Source organism: Periophthalmus magnuspinnatus, chromosome 20 (genome assembly GCF_009829125.3).
Source record: "Periophthalmus magnuspinnatus isolate fPerMag1 chromosome 20, fPerMag1.2.pri, whole genome shotgun sequence".
Lineage (NCBI taxonomy): Eukaryota > Metazoa > Chordata > Actinopteri > Gobiiformes > Gobiidae > Periophthalmus > Periophthalmus magnuspinnatus.
In genome coordinates this window covers 14,332,820-14,353,626 of record NC_047145.1, presented here as the reverse complement: position 1 = coordinate 14,353,626, position 20,807 = coordinate 14,332,820, and the positions used below count along the sequence as shown (strand labels likewise).

The following is a 20,807-nucleotide window of genomic DNA, read 5'->3' as shown; positions in this document are numbered from 1 at the left end:
CTACAGTTAGGATTAGGGATAGTATACAAAAACACGTTAAAACAAATTTGGGTTTCATGGGGACACATACAAACTGTCAACTAATGCCATACACATACTGTTTAGAATCAAAAAACACAAATAAGTAATTTTTCTCTGGCTTTTTCCTACGTGGGCAGCCAACTTCCCAGCGATCTATAATGGAGTAGATATTGCAGTGCGTATTGATTGATGTCTCCTTCCCCCCACTTTGACATTTGCTTATCCTCGTCCGCATCTACCACTATTGACGAGGGCTCTATCTGGACATCTTCCTAAGCTGTTTTGTCATTTGTCACCTCTTAAATAAAAAAACGCAAAGGGGGGCGTTGTCAGTGATAAGACTTAATGATAGCGACCACAATGCTTTCGTACAAGTGTTGGGCGAGTACGCTTTGACATGGGCTTCATTTTGTCACCGCTTATGCAATATCACCTGCTGTATTCCTGATCCCTAATAAGCAGGCAGCTACCATCCTGCATTTACTCATAAAAGTGGCCAATTTAGTGCAAATCTATTGAAAGCTGGTCTTTTGGTTTAACACGTTTTAAAGTAATGCATTTAGTAAGCCCACTCTGCCTCTTCTTGGTCTACTATTTTTCCCTCAACTCTTGGATACGAATTGGTGAGATCAACACATCCTAACGAAAGCTGCTAAATGCGCCGTGTGAGTTTTCAGCTTTTTGACTTTGCCAACTCTGTATTTGTAGTACAGTGCGAGCGCCATTGCTTTTACATTGGTTTAACGCAGATTTTCTCCCCATGAGGTGGAAGACACATCCTTCCTCTCCAACCTCCCTTTTTCCATCCGTCCCTCCCTCAGCTTGGCTCCTGCAGAGAGGCTATTATTGCAGCTAATTATCTACAAATAGGCCCAATATGACAAACAGGGCCTTGTACCAGCATTAGCTTAGCGTAGGAATAAGCCGCAAAGGCAGACAAAGCACAGGACAAAAGTCAAAGTGGAAATACAAAAGGAAATTTGAATCATAGATAATTGAGAGGAATGTGATAGAGACACAATGTGACCAGGATGAAAGAAAAAATGTGTCTAAAAAAGCTATAAGTGGGAGGCAGATGGGTGAAGAATGAGAGAATGGGTGAAGTGACACTAAAAGGGAGACATCATACCAGGCAAAATGATCTCGTCTATACCGCGTGTGTGACTGCTTGTTGCTACTGGCAACTGTCCTACGATGCACAGGCCACATCCATTTAGCTCCCAGCATGCCTCATGATCAGGGCAGCTCAGGGGTCTAAGACTGTCTGTCTCATTTCCATAGAGAAGCTCATTTAGCAGACGAGCGTGGATGCATCAATGGGCGCTTGATTAGATCCTTACCTCAGATATATATGAATATTTATCAGTGTTGAACGAATCCACACTCACTCCGCTTTCATCTGCAGCATCCCGAGTGTCCTCCTGCACTGCTCTTAATTTCTGACAATGAATATGTCAAAGGAGCATCAGTGTTCCCCCGCAAAGCGACAGCACTCAAGGTAATCTAGTTATTGTGGCTCTGCAGCATGATCCACTTTAAGTTTCACTAAATTTGCGCGGCTTTTGTCTTGTTATGTTTTATTCGCCATGGTGACAACAACAGCACTCAGGGACCTAAAGGAAATGAATGCGGGTAATGAAAGCGACGTGCTCAAAAGGATGTGTGTTTGAATTCATTGCGTCTGAAGATTATCGCGCGACGGGAGCTGCAGGTGGATGCCAAATGGCGGAGTTATTCCCGTCCCGTTGGGCCCCAAAGACAACACAATCACACCCACGCATGCTCCCCGAAACTGGGATTGGGTAACTTACGTCGCTCACTCCGGCCTCCACTATCTTCAGGCCCGTCTCCTTCTCCAGCTGCGGCTTCTGTTGCACTGCACAGAGACAAAAGCAGAGGAGGTGTGAGGATGACAAAGTAGCAGATTTTTCACTTCCCCAAGGCTAGAACAAGTGGAACCGAGAAATGATGCAAGGGATGTAGCGGCGTGAGTCAGATGCCAAACTGGTCAGAGAAAATGGCCGCCCACGCAGCTCGATGGATGGAGAGTGGTGAAAAGTGCAGGGGCAGATGGTTGTGTGGCAGCTGACAGTGGCAGTGGGGCGACAGGTGTGCCTAGCTCTGACATATTGTGTGCTTAGTAGGTTTATAATAAGAGAAAATATGGGAGTCTAGAGCCAATAAATACGTACCTTCACTGCAACTGTTCCTGTTCCAACTCAAGGTGAACTGTAGAACTGGATGGTGCATAGTTTGGACCATGAAATAGTCTTACAATTTTGTAGATTATCACATACAAACATAAATATGAAAAATAAATATGGAATGTTTCTATTGAGGCAACCATATTAGCTGTGAGGTTAGGGATGATGCAGCCATATTATACAAAGAGATCTAATGTTCCAGGTGAAAGTAGTCATTGTGTTATCTGTTTGCCCAGTCTTTACTATGGACTATGACTAATATTGATGAACACTTACTTTTATAGGTTGGAGAAAATATTATGTCTCATTGGGTAAATTGTGCAGTACACCAGTGTAACCACGTAAAACCAGTAAAAATGTTATTATACTTCATTAAACTGCTTATGAACCCCATTAAAAACAATTTCAAACTGAGAGGGCCATCACAACCAAAGCAGTAAACAAAAGAATAGTTGACTTGTTAAGTGTATGTCTATACTAGTGTATTGTTTATACTACCTTTAACCACGTCTTACAGCACCACAGACTAAACATCTTTTTGTGAAGTGCTGAAATCGGCCTTAGGATTACGAGTATAATTCAAATATGATTTTGATTTTGTTAATTAAGTAAACCCTTGTAATGTTTGGATGATATCAGTGTCTCATGTAGCAGAGCTCTGTCCTGGGACCTAGACCGTGCCTCGAGCATGGAAACGTAACTCGGCTGCAGAGAGCCACACCGACAACAGACCCGCTCCAAGGCGGCCCCAAGCAAACCATTCCAGTGGAAAAGGTTCCATCGTGGTCCATGGGAGTACTAGTCTATGTGGTCTTATACATGTTCTGATACAGCTTAAGATCATTTTAAATCTATTCGGGAAAGGTTAATTTCCCTCCTATAAATGTGACATTTTTAGAATGGACACTTGTTCAAATGAGCATCTAGTTTTGATATTAGTTTCAGTATCAATTAGTATCTGATTTTCAATAATTTTAACAACCCTAGTCTATACTACTACAGCTAGTTGACTGTGTTTGCAGAATGAGATGTGATCTGACCAGACACATTAGTTTTAGTTAGACCTGCTCAAGATGATCATAAAACACATTGAGATTCACAGCACAATAGCTTGAGCTCCTGCCTTTTGTTCTAGCGGTAATTAATACAGCACCCAAGTCTGATCCTCTCTCTAGATCTATCGATCTAATCAAATATGGCATGCTATTTCCACAGCTTTGTTTCTCATGCAAATCCCACCAAAGTAAGGCATTTCATATCCATCGTCCAGGATCACACACTGTGCCATCCACGCCTTACTTTGATGGAAACATTTATATTGCAAAACAAAATCAAAGAGGTCTTAATAGATTACGCTAAATTATGGAATGAAAGGAAAAAATGAGGCATGATTTTCATTTGGTTAGCATGTGAATGTGATTGGCGACGTTGAAAGGGAAAAAGAAAAGTGCGAGTTAGGTCCTTTAAATCCCATTTCCTCAGATGAAGGCTATGCAAATGACCCTGAAGAGCTGAACCCCACCTCTCACTCCAAACACAGCCAGGGCCCATTTAATTAGTATTTTAATCTATCCCAATGATTCCACTCAGTCCACAATGTATGCAGCATTCTGTCTAATTAAGCGCACTACTTTTGGGGACGCCCATCCATCTCTGACCTGCTCCTCTCCTTCTGCTTATTAGAGCCGCTGCAAGCACTGATGACTCTATCTTGTCGCCAACTCAAATGGTTACATTTGTTATATTTTACATGTCAGCCAGACTTCCTACTGTGGACGGAAGAGAGCTAAAGGTCAAATATACATCCTAAGTCTACCACATAGAAGGACGAAAATAAAGTCTTTTCCCATTAGCCAAAGTCTTCAACTGAAATAGTGCCAAGAGGATCATTTTCATTTCATGTTTCCACCTCTGTATTTAGTCCTAGCCATATCAGCGCTCTATAGATAGATACTGTACCTGCTATTTGTGTGTGTATGTGTGTGTGTGTGTGTGTGTGGGGGGGGGTAATTGGCCCAGCTGGGTGAGGGCGTAGGTGGTGGGGGGGAGCCAAGTCGCTAAAAGGTCACAGCACCGTTTGGTTCTAATGAGGAGCCCACTTGGGTTGCAACACGTGACGAGCGAAAACGACCCGAGATTAGCCTGAAATCAACGGGAGCGGCTAACGTGTGAGTGACAAGCGGACTCTCTGAGACTTGCGGAGGAACCAGTGCGGCCTGAAGGTCAGTATTTACTTGTGAATCAAAGCTGAGGACTCTCCAATCAACCTGAGGGGAATGACAGTCCCACAACAGCCACTTTAAATGTAAATACAATGTACTTGCCGAGCTCATTAACTGCCCACTAGATGGATGTGTCCAGAATACGGCGGTGAATGGATTGCTTGTTCTGTCACTGTACAGATAACAACCCACAGCCTCTCTTTTCGGTCGCCTCCTTGTACTAACCTCCCACTGGAGCGCTTCTCTCTCTCTCTCTCTCTCTCTCTCTAACACACTGATTTTCTAAGCTTCAAATTAGCCACCAAATACTCCTGACAGACTGTGGAAAAGAGATGTCAGCTTTGATTTCAGAGTGCCTCCTCCGGCCATTTTAATAGGCATTGTCTGAGTCTACCCAGTGCAATCGCTAATATTGAGATCTGATCCCCGCAGCCTTATTTGATCTGCGGGTTTCCGAGACGTATCGAGCTCCATCATCTTGTGTTCACCAAGCGAAGAGAAGAGAAAAGACACAGGATTGTATTGGGTGTTAGCAACCTGCTACATGTACATCACTCATGAATCAAAACCTAGTATTACATAATCAAATAAAAAAGCGCATGATTCTCAAAGCAGTATGCAATCAGTTGAAACACAGAATAAGAGGAAGGCAGAGGATGAAGTGGAAATGTTGCCAGTTAACTTATTTTACCATAAGATGACCACCGATCCATCCTTTGGTTGGCCTGCACATCTATTTAGGGCCATGTCTCTCGTCATACGTATTTATGTCCCACTGTTATATCGATGCCACATGACTTTTTGGATGTACTGTGCTTTTAGGGTTGTAATACGTCTGCAGGGCTGAGTTACTGCCGCCACAGTAGTAGGTCCCACAGATGAATGCTGTTGTTGTGTCCTTGAGCAAGACATTTAACCCACCTTGCTGCCAGTATCTGTGTGTGTGCATGTGTGTGTGAATGAGTGAGTGGTTCCTTGATGTGAAGTGCTTTGAGTGCCTTGAAGGTAGAAAAGCACTATATAAATGTGACCATCATTGCTATTCCATATGGTTTTAATACAGATATTATCCATAATCTTAAATTTCCCTAATCTGTCCCTCCATGTCTCACCTAATTCAATGTTTTCCTCTTTTTCAATAATTTGAGGTGGCCACCCCACTTCTTTTAGGTTTAAGGGCTCAGCATTGTGTAGGTTATAATCAAAAGTTGAAATTTACTATGAACTATAACACTAATCATATCAACCATATCTCCAACACCCTTGACACAGAGATTGCCTTGCCCCTAAAAATGTCATATTATTTGGGCCCTACTGCACCCCACAGTACCAGAATTACCTTCAATGAAATAGTAAAAGGTACAATGAAATATTATCTACGCCATGTTGAACTCAAGTGGACCCATGGACTTGCTTGTATTCCATTTACAGGCACAAATATACAACAATATTTCATGGTCCAAAAGTTTCCATTCATTGTTTTATGATGTGCCGTTCAATAGGCATTCTTCATCATATCAGACACAGCTCGTATTGTGGTTCAAACATTAGATGAAAGTAGGAGTAAGGGTACATTCTACTGCTTTATGCTCCATCAGACATAATTTACAGCCCACTACAAGCTTCATAATAACACTGGCTTTATGTAGTCACCACATGTACATGCTCAAGAGTAATATGCTCAGATTAAAGCCACGCACATTGTGTTGTGTAAAGCATCAGAGAAACTCATCAAGCGCCCACTGAACAAGGGGAAAAAGGCCACTCCAATCACCCATCTAAGAAGAATTTCCAAACACCACTGCTGCTGTTCGACGTGCGCATTAATGAGACAGAATACATCCAAACGCCATAAACAAACATTTAGGCTTGATTTTATGTGACCTTTGAATCGTTCCCTGCATATGTACTTCCGCAAAATGCTCCTATCACAATGGTAATTTGATTAAAATGTGACTTTACTTGTTGCCATCTGTTAAAACTACACCAATGATGAAATCGTAGTATTTAGCATATTCAAATAGAGAAATTGTTATCATGAAGTTTGTGCTACACACACTTGCTGGTGTTTGCAACAATAAATTTGGAATCACATCATGCAGCTTAAGTTGGAAGCAATAGTTGGCATTCTGCAGCCATCATTACCACATAGTCATACACAAAAAACAGGAAACATGGTTTATTTTAGTATTAGCAAATACTTAGCATAATATCTTGTTCTTTTTCTTTTCTTTATGTATTTTCTTTATGTAAAATATTATATTTTTGCCAAAGATGTATGACATTAAATTATAAAAAATAAATAAATAAATAAAAGAAGATAGATCCATGCGCATCTGTCTGCTCCCCAGTCTGCCAGTATTTTCAACATGGCAGAGCAGGCATGCAGTTGCCTTTTGACCAAGTGGGTGTCTGTAGTTGACAAAATGCATATTTCACTAGTGGCTGATTGATCTGTTAATACTGAATAACATTCACATGCATGGCATCTATCTCTGCAGGCCCGCTCCTCTCTCTGCTGCTCCTCAGGTCGTCTATTCAAGCACTTCTCTCCCTCCATCCGTCACTCCAGCCAAACAAAATGAAAGTGTTTATTGTGGAGGAGGGCTGATGCTCACGCCTCTCCACAGCCGTTAGCCTTATCAGCAGGCAATCGGCGCGATATTAAAGCTGCCATTCCGCCCATCACTTTCCCCTCGCACATATGATGGCTGTCTCTACCTATCAGAGCGCGGCGAGGGGGAGGGCAAGTGCTGAGGTGCTGGTGCGTGTGTGTGTGTTGGGGGGGTGGGGGGGGTGGGGGGGTGAGGTGCTGGTAGCGTGCACCTGATCCCCGTCACTGATAACACGCATGGCAACCTATTTTCCACTCCGAGTCCAAGGCGCGAGGTAGCTACAAAAACAATAATGTTCCCCTATAAGAAGTGCAGCATATTCATTACATGTATGATATAGAGCGCGTAGTATATGACCTCTTATCAGTCACCGCCGATGCATATCAAAATGTAATGCACCCACATATTGTATGTTCAAAAGAGAAATATGGAAGGACTTTGGTGTGAATTTTATGGTCTATGATAAACAGCCCATAAATAACATAGTATACAGCATACTGGTACAAATACATTGTTCTTCAGACAAATCCATATGTCCCCAGCACTCTCATCTGTCGCTTCTTGTTCGAGAATCTAAATTGTTGTTCATTTTGCTGGATTATTTAAATCAGGAGAAAAAATCAAAGTACCTCTACAAAAAAACAGGGACAAGGTGGGAAGCAGCCTCAGGTGACTAAAGTGAATGTATTGTCCTTCAGTACTGCTAATACTCCATATTCTCCACTGGTTAATTGATCCAAGGAGAAATTATGCACAGCAAAATTGACAATTTACCTTATAACTGACCAACAAACTGACATGTTTTCTATAGACCCTGTGCATGATAGCAAATGCTACTTTCGTCTGAAAAGCTGTTCTTGGGTTCATTGTTTCTGGTTTCCATGGTGCCACTGTTTAAACTTGGAGAAAGGGACTCACTGTCCATCATATTCCCAACACAAGTCTAAAAAAAGGAGGGAACAAGCAGTGACCTGCATTTTTCTAGATGCCTAAAACATCTTCCAAAGATTTGTATTGATGATGTGCATCAATTTGTGGACTGTTTTTCTCCTGCACCCAAGAACAAGTGGGACAAAGGGCTTAAGTTGTATATCTCCCAGCATATGTATATAATTTCAAAGGTAAGTTGCAACAACATACCCTATATTAACTTATATATATATACCTGAATATCAACTTCCAGTGTTTGTAGCTTTTAATATAATAGAACGCCTGCTTAATGCATTTGAATGTCTGTTTTACATGGGTTGTTAGCATTAACGTTAGAAACATAAGAAACATCACAAACTATGGAAAATGGGTCTGTTTTGGCAGCTTGCAGTCATTCGACCACATGTGAGTAACATCAGAGCCTCGGTAGAAAATATTACCTGACGTAGAAGTGTTTACCTTAACACTATCTAAGTCATTGATGGAGCACATAGAGCAAAAATTAGCATGCATGCTAACTACCATGTAAAAAACATTTCTTGAATCTAACGTTATGCTTTACAATAATGCACCAAAAATATAACAAGCCAAAACAATTTATCAATGGCATTTTACTTTTATTTCATTTATAAATGTCTCCACTCTCAAAATGCCAACCTCATACAGTGGAGCTTGGCCTTGACAGTGAAGTCTTGCCTTTGTATTTTGGTGAGCCATTGGGCACGCAAATCATGATCCTTTGGGAAGCTGGGAATCTTTTTGAAATGTTTTAAAATTTCCCGCCCACAGTACACAGCGGTGTTGATTGCTTCCACCTTTGGCTCTGTCAACGGGACAAAAGTTTTAGAGTGAAGACATTTCACTGTTCATCCAAGCAGATTCTTCAGTTCATCAGTTTCAGTTTTCCTACAGTGACCTATATATATATATATATATATATATATATATATATATATATATATATACACATACATACACATACATACACATACATATATATATGTGTATGTGCGTGAGTTGTGTGGTCCTCTGTGTTTTTCTTTTCTTTTATTTATTTTTATGTGTTTTATTGATTTAATTTTTTTTATGTCACTTTGTCTCTGTGCAGCACTTTGGAAACAATTTGTTTATGAAATGTGCTATATAAATAAAGTGGATTGGATTGGATATATATATATGTGTATGTATATGTGTATATATATATATATATATATATATATATATATATATATATATATATATATATATATATATATATATATATATATACATACATACACATATACATACACATATGTATATGTATACATATGTGTATATCATACAAAAAATGATTCTATTATTACAATATTATTAATATATTATTGTTAATATAAACACTGTATATGATATAAAACAATATATGTATATCAAAATGGCAATATTTTGGGCTTACACCTAATCACTTTTAGCAACTTTTCTTGAAGGACAAAGATATTTCAAATTCCATGTTTTAATGTGTGCTCTTCTATTTTACATTAGTTTGTCATTTTGGTCCATAAAATCTAAAAATGTAGCATTCATCTCCCTCTGCTGCAGTGTGACCAAATTCATGACATCACCAATGCCTCTGATCCAATCAGCAGAGCCAGTCATATTGGCCCATGTCTGTCACATGGAGGAGCATGCTGTTAGCAGCAGGGGTCCTGGCCGCCTCACTGTTTATTCAGCCTGATCGATCATTTCCTGTGGATAAGCCACAGTGCTCCCTACAAACCAGCTGCTGGTATTCGGCTAAATCAACTCACCACAAACCTTTACATTGTCCCGACATACAACGTTCCAATAGAAAAGCAAAGCGTCTATAAGGTGCCTCCACTGCTGTAGTGTTTCACATTTCATACACCAACACAACAAGTGGAGTTTTAATGGCAGGAATCAGCATGTGTCTTGTGTCCAGCACAGACCCTGCCATAGCCTCAGTGTCAAATGCATTAAAGAGCCGTCCTCTTTCAAACACAACCCACATGACACATTTATAATTGCATCCTCCCTTATTAGAGCACCCTTTCAAAGATGGCTGAATAATTCACCTGGATCTGTTCTGGAGCCAGCCAGAGTCAGACACACATATCTGTGTCCTGGCTGCAGCTGATTAATAGATTGTGGCTGCTCTGACACTCTGTGTAGAATAGGCATTTTGCCTTTGATAGGTGCTGACACCAATTCTTCACGGACTGCAGGAGATTGGGGAACAGAGGCGGCGCGGGCAAATAACTTGGATAGTGAGCGGGTCCAGATGTGGAGGAGCCTTGTGGATGTCACTGCTCATTCTCCACAGGCCCTCAGAGGTGACACTGTGCAGATGTGTGACACACGCCATGCATATCACATGTGACAATCAGTCAGGAAGAGCAGCTCTCATGGATTTTGACAGACAAGGCATAAACAGAGCACATCTGAAGCCATCATGGCCATCAGACGCAGACCCGCTGCAGAACCATGTGCATGCTCTTTGGGTGACCTTTTCTAAGAACACAAGCTGGCAGTCTCACTGTCAGGACGATGCTGCACAACATACTCCCTTCTGCTTAAACAACACTGCATCCGTCTGTGAAACTTTCACACCTTAGACTGTTGCTATCCCTGAGACACTGCAGTGCAAATGTAGTCATGCCTTAACATGAACAAGCCACATACACTTAAAGCTAATCTCAGTGAGGCTGCTGCTGGAGTTCTGCCCAGTGCATGTGCACAGAAGGAAGCTGATTTATTAAGTCTGCTCCTCTCAAAGTCTTTCCTACAGGCATTTTACTTTATAGACCCACACAGCCTAAAACTATATATTGGGTTAGTATTTGATTGTCAAAAGATCTAAACTACAGTCAGATAAGTGAAAGAAAGCACACAGCAAGAGATTACCTTCCAGCTGTTTTAGTGTCATTATAGATTACAGGCACAGTTAGAAAAGGCTCTCAACATGTTACACCGTGTTTGATATCCATCTGTGTAGGAAATATGATCCATGTACACAGTTTGCTTGTTTAGAACACTTCTGCAAATGATTCAAGTCTTTAAGAGAAGAGGTGATTGTCTCTAGATGTGTATGATACAGATGAAAACATCTGGATGTGTGCCAGGGTCTTAGGGGACTCCAGAGGGAGGCTGGTTCCACACGGAGTTCTCCCAGGAGAAGCTGTGGTAGAGGCAGCCCTACCTGTCACTGTGCAGCAATTATCCTCAGGCTCCCTCCACAGAGCGCCCCCTGCAGGTCACCATATTACTAACCACATCCGCATGTGCATTTGGACCATAGACACAAACACGTGTCTCTTCGCTTTTCATCCACAATTCACCATCCACCAGCTAATGGCTAGAACAAATTGTAATGATGTGTTGGTGCAAACATCCTGCTCAAGCCGAGACTAACACGCCTCACTCTGTAGATGCAAGCACACACATACCACTTGTGTTTAAGACAAAGATGAGATAGAGAAGTGAGCAAATAAGCAGAATGGAAGTGCTAACATGATTAGTATGCTAAAGCTGTCATAAGGTGAACGTTTGACAAGACATGCAGCATTAACATGTGCGGCGGATGTGAGCTCCACTGATTCAGAGACATTAGCATGTGGCTATGGGGAAACACACGCCTGCAAACATGTGCAAGGAAGTCCATTTTGGGGCATAGGGAGGTCTAGAGCTCAGATCCTTGTCCCTGCAGACACCAACACAACCACGACTTTAAGGGGCTGTGAAGGGTGATTTCAGAGAGCTCAATGTCACCTCATTACCAAAGATTTGTTCCGACTGTCATTAGAAATCACAAACGCCATCACTCAAGTCAGAAATATGTAGCAGGGGATGAGCGGAGGAGGGTGGGGATGCATAGACATTTTCATGTGAAAACAAGGATGTAACCATCTAAACACAAGTACATCTACACATACTGCATTGTCTGTTTCTGCCAAAGCAGACTCCAAGGAAACAGCCATTATCAATGTAAGGCATTGCATGACAATAATATAATAATGTATTCCATGAAATTACTGATTTATCATTGAACACAGTGGGCCACAAACATAAAGCTTTAACCAATCGCTCTGTTCACAATTGTTGTTTTCACAAGCACAGCGATGTTACTGACTAGATGTGACAGCACGAATCAGAGAGAGATAGCGGCAGAGGAAATTTAGCCTTAGAGAGGCAGAAACCAACAAACAACAATCTAAATTGGATTCGAAATCAGCCCTGCAAAAGCTGCTAATGTGATCCTGACAGAAATTCATCAAAGCTCCTGTGTATGAATGCATGAAAGACATACATTGAAGTCTTTTTCCCCACTCCTCTCAACCTAGATTAAATTTCCAAGGCTTTATATGATATTATACAGTATATTTTTATAAGACAAGATTTTGAACACAGTCTCTGTGAGAAAAGGTCTCAGACAGGAGCCAGCATTTGCTGCTGGCGGCTGTTAGCCAATCCAAAGCACTAAAGCTTGGAGCACATCTCCAGATGTTGCTGCGTAGATGGATCCTTGGAGAGAGGATGGAGTGGCAGTGGGCTGGGTCTCCTTGCTGTGAGGCACTGGCTGCACCTCAGACCACGCGCTCTTCTGTAGTGCTGTTCTGTACAGCTGGGAGTGGTGGGTGTAAAATGAAAGTGTAACACAACAGCCTGCACAGGTGTCAAAATGAGAAAGATGACATTTCCCTTCAGAGATTTTATTAGTTCTGATATCGCTTTGTATTCCACCTGTCTCGTGTGTCACTTCACCACTGCTATTTTATTACTATTTTTCTTGGGGACAAAATGTGATAATGATTATTATATGTCTAAATCTGAGCAGCTGTGTCTGCAAAGGGAGAGAAAACCAAATGCAGGGAGGCAGCGAGGGATGCAGCACGCAAGATGAAAATACACAGTTTGACTGCTTCCATTGTATAAGCACCCCTCCTCCTCTGAATCAATCACCAAACTGCAGTTTCTCAAACAATTTCTCTGAAAACGAGGCCGCCATTTGGAGGAACAGCATGATGATTAAATCTATACGCGCAGAAACACCTGACGTCCTTCCCCAGCTCCTTTAAGAACTTCGTGCTATATATACAGCAGTGTCTGCAGCCCCCTCTGATTGAACTCTTGTGCAGAGGGGAGACAGCATGTATAAGCGCACAGCCCGGCCTTTTTAAGGACACCTGTTGGGCTGCATGGCTCATCTCCTCCTCATTTAGCCGTCTGTCTGGGCTCCGTGGGGCTGATTACCAGGAACCACTTGCTCTGCTTATCAGTCTAATTAGAGTCGCTGGCAGGTGACACGCCGGAAGTGTGTGCAAGTGTCGGCATTCAGCAGAGGCTCAAGCTTCAGGAAGTTACATTTAAAATAGGGCCAAAAGAGCAGTTTCTGGTTGTGGGCTAGATGCTCTTGGAACAGTGACAAAAAGAACAGGAATACAGTTCAAACTTCTTAAGAGCTCAGCCCACCGAGGAGTTTCACCACACATTATATTAAATTATGTTTTGATATAAAATGGATTTAAATGATGACAATACAATGTAAGTTCAGATAGTCTGGTGCTCACTTTTTAAGACAACTATATTTCATGGCGATGGTTCAAGCAATCTTTAGTTCCAGGCAGAGTCAAATGGTACAAGCATCAGACTCCCTCAAGAGAACTTTAAGTAATTTAAGAGAATTGTAAAGTTTCTAGTTCAAATCATTTTATGTAGCCAAATATTAAATAACTACTGACACACTATTTATCACACTATAGCAGTTTAGAATTTTTAATAATATGCATTATGTTACTACAATTTTGTCTGGTAGCCACTCATCCAAAAGCCAACTGACGTGTCCATTGTTAGCTGGTTAAAAGGAATGAAAACAAGCTATATGTTTTTAAACAAAGACACAATAAGCGTATTTTCTCAGTAGAATATTATTGCGAATCGTGGCACTGTATGTAAGTGTGTCTCGCCACAGGCTGCCTCACACTTCAAGTCCAATTACCTGTGTTAAGGCCACATGTGAGACGGGGGATTACAGCACATTATTGGAACACAAACAACAGTCTCCCTGCCCGGCAACCTGCAGGTGCCACGGCGACAGCAGCCAGGGAGGTGTGAGAGGTGTTACATTAGCACCTGTACTCGCCGACTGTGGACTCCTGACCTTTCACCACCGACCGACACACTGCTCCAAAATGCTTCCTGTCTTCTCTCTGGAGAGGTGGAGACCTCTCCAGTTCTCATGTTTTAGGAGGGGGATTTTAGGAGAACTGCAAAAATAATGGTTATTTGTGATTTTGTAGCCTTTGTTTGCCTACCTACCAGGAGGTTGCAAGTTCAATTCTCAAGTGTCAGACCGGAAGGGCTGAACGCTGAAACTGTAATGTGCTGTGATGGGTTGGCTGTGGCAATTGATAATTAAAACTGAAGCAGATGATAAATGATCTCATTACAGGTGAACTATGTAACTTTTCCTGGTGGAGGGCCTGCCATAAAATTGTCTCCATGGAAATGTATTGCTTTGCCTAGAATATTCTACAGCATTGAATTAAACTTATCTGTCATGCATTTATTCAATCACAATTGTTTATTTTGCTAAAGAAATTACTTTGGAAATTTGAATTCTCACTGTGTCTCCTCACCACAGGTTTGATCTGTAATTTGGCCTGATAGCGGTACTTGTTTGGGTTCATGTGGATAAGTTTAATTCCATACAATGCAATGGAATGGCTTTCAAGCAAAGCAAGTACATCTCCATGAAGACAAGCAGGTGGCTGGCCTTCCACCAGAAAGGTTAAGTAGTGCACCTTTAACTATAGATTTTTATGAGAGCATAAGGCATTTTTAATCAAAGCAACTTGACAAGAAATAATACTGATCAAATAAACATGAAGTATATAAGCAAAAAAAAAGTAGTTTTGTTTTGTTGTAGAAAAATTGCCATCATTGGATGAGGAGTGGCATTTAAATCTTAACAGTGCTCTTTTTGAACCTATGCTAATGCAGGTATTTATACATTCTAGATTCCCTCTCTGAGAAATGGCAGAAATATTGCATTGTGTCATCCGAGTCAATCTGAGGTGGATATTGAAGTGAAATTGAAAACGGGTGTCCCTTAAAGAGAGAGGCTGGAGATAGGACGGAGTTATCTTCTTCTGCGGAGAGCCCGGAGAGACACAGCACTCGTCTGTAGCCGTCCTGCCCAGCGCTACCAGGCCACTGACCCATGACAGTCAGCCCATATCGATTTAAAAAGAGCCACAAGACAGCCACAGAGAGGGGAGGGAGGTGTGCAGAGACCAGCCAGCAATATCCCTCTTAAAACTTATCCATAATTCATTGTCTTTTCTTCTCCTCCTTTAGATGGAAGCTCAACAGGGGAATGTTCATTTTTAGGGGGATTAGCAACGACCTATTTTGAAATGCACCCCAGTGTTCTTCATTTCCCACACACTTACAATATTCAAAGTCCTGCAGTCTGCTCCATTCTATTAGAGATGTTATTCCCAGCGAAATGAACGCACAATGAGCTAAATCCATCACTGCAGGTCCTATGCTCGTAATGTAAAAATAATAAACATTAGACATTATGTACACTTTCTGTTTGCCAAAAAGCTATTATTGGGAGTGAAGCGTCTGTAAATGTGGTACAATGACTGATGAGGAAAACAACTTTGCGTTCATCCCTTGAATGTAAATGCTACAAAAGAGATTTACTCTCCCCCCGAAAACCATTTTTATCCAAATGCGCAAACTCTTCCCTGTCAAAGTTTCCCCACCAAACTGCAGCCTACTCCATCGACTAATGACACCAGTGGAATACAGTATGATCCCTAAATAAGTCATAATATCGGGCCAAAGTGCTACTGGGCTGGTGTCGTGTTGCAATATAGATATCCACCTGCGGAGTTCAGTCAGTCTTACATCTCTGCAGGCAACGGGGGGCTCATGCGTTTTGTATGACAAGACCCTATAAACACAGCTGTGGTGTGGGCACGGCTTTGCATCTGTGCCCCCTCTGCTCTCCATGGAGACAGGGACGTGATGTACAAAGATGTGCCGGGCTAGAAGGGCTCAGCTCCAAATCAAAAACATGTCAGGTACTGCCTGTGTCACAGGCTCAAAGCTGTTCTCTTATAAATGCATATTCTGCTATTGTGGTAGGTTATTATGCAGTAATAATCAGCAGTTCAGATTTAATAGTAACAGTGGCGTAGGCAAAAAGCTATGACTCATTGTGAATAGAAATTACATTGGAAGGAGCTGATTATAACAGAAGCTGCTATTATTGGGACAGTTGCAAGATGGCACCTTGTTGGAGCATTGTGTCTATAAGAAAATGAAATATTTTAAATAAATCTTTTGAAAATCAGTTTAAAGCACAAACATGTACTGTCAACAATTAATTCAACCTGTGAAGTGTCCCAGAGTGTGATATTATTTCTGAGCAGAAACAAGTGTCCGCTTCACTTAAGAAATATATGTAAACGTCAATTATTCATTTTGTGATCTAAAGGGGCCATATTATATCAAATTAAATTACATGTTTGCAGACATGTAGGGGTCATGTTCTGTAGCCTTCTTTCAGCTATAAAATATATAAATGAAAATGCCGTGTTGCTTGTTACAATGAAATGCCTTCTCAGTTCTGCAACTTAGAACAGGAAATCAATGGTCTCATTTCTATTATAAAGCTGTCTTCGATCAATTCTGTGATTTACAATGAACAAAATGTGAAATAATGATAGTTGGTTATGTTTGTTTAGTTAAGTACTAGAAAAAGCATAATACAGTATATCTTCTAACTAACTATTACAATTCCTACTTTGGTGACATTTACTTTTCTCACCAACTGGCTAAATAATTTCCTGTTTTAAAATCAATGTCCTAAGACAAAAGTGCCCTGCTGATTAGCTTCTCAGTGTGCACTACAACAACAGACGAGGAGCATATGCAGACGAAGCCAGCGATTAGTCATAGCCACGACTCTCCTTAATCAGTGCTCAAACTCACTGCTTGGACAACACTATATGCATCACAGGTAAAGAAGGGCAAAGGAACATCCCACGCGTCCCATGCACCCCCGTATATGGACAGGGGGCTACAAAGGATGTGAAAATTGAACATCTGTCTTTTTTTTTTTCTTTCAAGCGCTGTGCCAAAGAAAGCTGGAGCTGCACCTGGACATGAATTATAGAGAGCCACTTGAAGACCCATATGAAGAGAGAGAAGAAAGAGTGAATGGAAATGAGGAGGTTCAAGCCCCCTCCCATCAGAAGACATCACTGGGGGGTACCATCGGGTCAATAATCAATTCAATGGCAATACTGCTGGAACATAGAAACTACAATAGCATTCAAAATGGAATGCAAAATACAATATAACCCCAAAACTGGACAGCTTATTGTGCTTGTGCATATTGCAAAATGCCCCTAAAACTGTACAATGTATTCTCTGTGAAAAAATATAATTATACTCAAAGAGGAACTACAAAAGCAAATAGGGCTTTGAAGATGGAAAGCCCGAAATGTCACAAACCCGCTTTGAAGCTCACTGGCTCTCTTTGTTTCTCTACACTAGTGGCTTACAGAACCACTGTCAGAATGCGCTGCATTTAGGGGCCAATTTACCGTGGCTACACCATTAAGAAGGGAAAAACATGGCCGTTCAAACACGAGTGTATATGCCCAGGTAGCGGAAAGCACAGATGCAAAAGCAGCACCACACCTGCAGAGGGCATGTAGCACGCAGAATGTATGGACACGGCTCTTTGTTTTGAGTTTGGCTCTCAGTGGTGTTCTAAGTGTCATCCAGAGCCGCTTTGATATGCACATGCTCTTTTGTTAGTCCATTAACGACATGTGCAGCAGGAAAACACAATGCAGCTTATTCAGAATACTTATCTTTGTATTCCAATGTGCATCTATGTAGGGCTATAAATGATGCATAGGAGTTAGATAAACTGAAAAGAGAATGAGCAGATTATATGAAAAACAAGTCTCCAGTAATGTGTTTACATGTAATTTATATAACACCTTCAACAACAAATTGGCAGTGTTGCACAATATACATACAATATATACACTATGGAAAAATAGTGCACTATATGATGCTCTGTAAACGTCTTTTCAAACTGTGCTTGTTTACTTAAGATGAGAGATTTTAATATAACACATATTATTATTTTAGTTACATGGATGGGGGACTAATAACAGCTTCCTAAGAGCGCTAATTGTGGTAAGAGCTTCATCCACCAACCCAAAAGACAGTTTCCTTGGACAAGATACTTCACCCACTTTGCCTGTATGAATGTGGTGTGAGAGTGATTGGTGGTGGGGATGATAGCTCAAATAGGAAGGTTTGCTTCCATCAGTCTACCCCAGGACAGCTGTGGCTACAGAATTATCTTACCACCATATAGCGTGAATGAATAATGTAAGTTAGTGTAAAGTGACTATAAGTGTCTGGATTAGCATTTTAAAAGATTATTTATTATCATGTCATATCAACATTTAATATTTAGTAGAGGTTTTCTCGTATCATACAGCATTACTTCCTAGTGTTTTACAGTTATTTGCAAAGGTATTGTAATGGTGCAGGTGCTTTGTTCCACACATTATTCATTTCAAACTTCCTATTAAAGCAATTCAAACTATAACTTTATTTAAAACACTTGTGCAAGCTCATTTTAGCAGTGCCAGTGTAGGTGGGAATATAACTCTGAAGGTTAAGACCTATGTTTAAATTTGGCCCCATTAAGCGATGGCTAATTTGTCCTCTACATAGTTATTAAGGCAAGTGTAGATGAGGCTGACATCATAACCTTTCTTCATTTACAAAAAAGCATTAATGACAGACATACTGGAGGATTTTAGTGAGGGAAAAATGCTCAAATTTGTGTTTATCAGTTTATGAGTCATTATGGGAGATGGCAGGAAGCACATTTGCATAGCTGTATGCGCCGCTTCATAAAGTAGCAGCCATCGAGTGCGCAAACAGCCACATAACAAACAAAATGTACAAGGAGCTGCTGTTCCAGACATGAGGGCCATCAGAGCATGGCCTCTCACGTGGAGCACTGCATGATGGGAGGTGAAGGGGCGGAGCGGGTTAGGAGACAGAGGAGGGGATGAGAAAGAGCTCGAGAGGAAGTTGGATTTTCTGCTCAACATGGTGCTTAAACCTGTAGCCGCAGACAAGTATTCAGCATGTCTGTGGTCAGAGCTGTGCTGCTTTCAAAGACGAAACCTCAGTGGGAACAAAGAGTATCAACGGGGGGCTGCCAGACCCGGACCTGAATGGAATTGTGACAAGGCTGTGAAGGAAATAATGACAGATGAAATATATTGTAATAATATGACTTATACAGTGTTATACAAGAAGAACTGTTTAAAAATTGCCAACTGTGTACTGCATATTGAAGGTGCACTGTACCTTTTCTGTTGGAGGGTCCACCACCTGCATGTCTCTGCGAAGATATTAGTACTTTGCATGTATTCAACAGGTACTTTATTGCTCAAAAATACCTTGAAAATGTTCTTGCTTCCTCTCTACATATCTAAGCTGAGGGCCGCAGTTGGTCCAAAGGCCATAGTCTGACATCCCTGTTTTTTATGCTATATTGTGGAACATTACATAGCAAAGCAATAATATTTTTAAGGGGAAAACATGGAGGCAGACACTCAACCAGACAAGTTACAGAAGTGCATTTTTAACAGTTGTGGACGTTTGCAGCAATCCTGTATCTGCATCAATATCCTGATTATGCTCAGGTCTGAGGTCAGACACACCAATATAGTCTGTGCTACCAGCCAGGTGCACATAATTACATTATGGTTCAATATGAATATGCAAACATGATTAATTAGCAGAGGTGTGAGTCCTTTATGGCCCTGTGATACATACAGCCTTCACCTGTCACTGGGTTTTACATTTTAATTGCTGTGTACTGCAACTTAATTAATGTAATATCTGGACTCTTCATCATTATAAATCAAAATACAACAAATGCATTATGGCCTATGCCCTTCACTAAAAATTAAGCACTGATCATTAACATTACGGCCACAAATGGAGACACTCGAGGGGCTTCTCAGAGCTATTGCACTTACTTCTGCTTGAATAGCTCATCACACGCTCCACTATTTCTACTGTCTATATTTATACAGACTATAGAGCATATCACATATACCCATGACCCCGTATTCATATTCATGCAGAGGGCTGTATGTACGTGGGGTCTAAGGAGCTTCTGGTAGGTGTGATTGTGACTGGAGCTTTCAAATAAAAATAAAATAATGACTTAGATGGAAAACTGTACTTCTTTTCTGCAGTTTAAATTTTTTATCAAAGGTTCAAGGAAAAAATGTGACAAAGTACTAATCTTTGGAATTCATAACTTGGTGTGAGGCTGGTATAATCCTACAGTATTCTACAAAATGGCCGACTTTTGAAGCAACTGTTTATAGTGATTTTGTTTGGCAAATAATACGTTTTCATCATGCTTTGACACATTCACATTAAACATATTTCCATATTTGGTCCAGTCCTCTCATTCCAAAGCTCTCTTTCGGATCAAATAATGCATATTCAATTTGTGTTTACGAAGTCGGGCCTCGGCGGGTGTCTGAGAAAGGTTGCTCCGTTGTTCCAATTTGCGTTGTGTTTCACCCCCTACTCATTAATCTCCTTCCATTCGCTGATAGCTTGGTTTCGTCCACTAGAAATCGCATTCAATTATTCATGCCTATTTTCCACAAATACCTTGGAGATGGAATTAGCAAACAAACAATGGCAGGCGACACTAATCCTGGTCTACAGCAGAG

The 20,807-nt window shown here is 41.1% G+C and overlaps 1 protein-coding gene across 2 annotated transcripts in view; it reads right to left on the bottom strand.

Moving 5' to 3' along the window:
* Positions 1-20,807, bottom strand: part of ptprn2 (protein tyrosine phosphatase receptor type N2) — a 112,940-nt gene that overhangs the window by 46,394 nt on the left and 45,739 nt on the right. For both annotated transcript variants that reach the window (XM_033985973.2, XM_055230104.1), the window contains exon 11: positions 1,833-1,897. In XM_033985973.2, the coding sequence (XP_033841864.1) occupies positions 1,833-1,897 (65 nt within the window). The remainder of the gene's footprint in view (positions 1-1,832; positions 1,898-20,807) is intronic.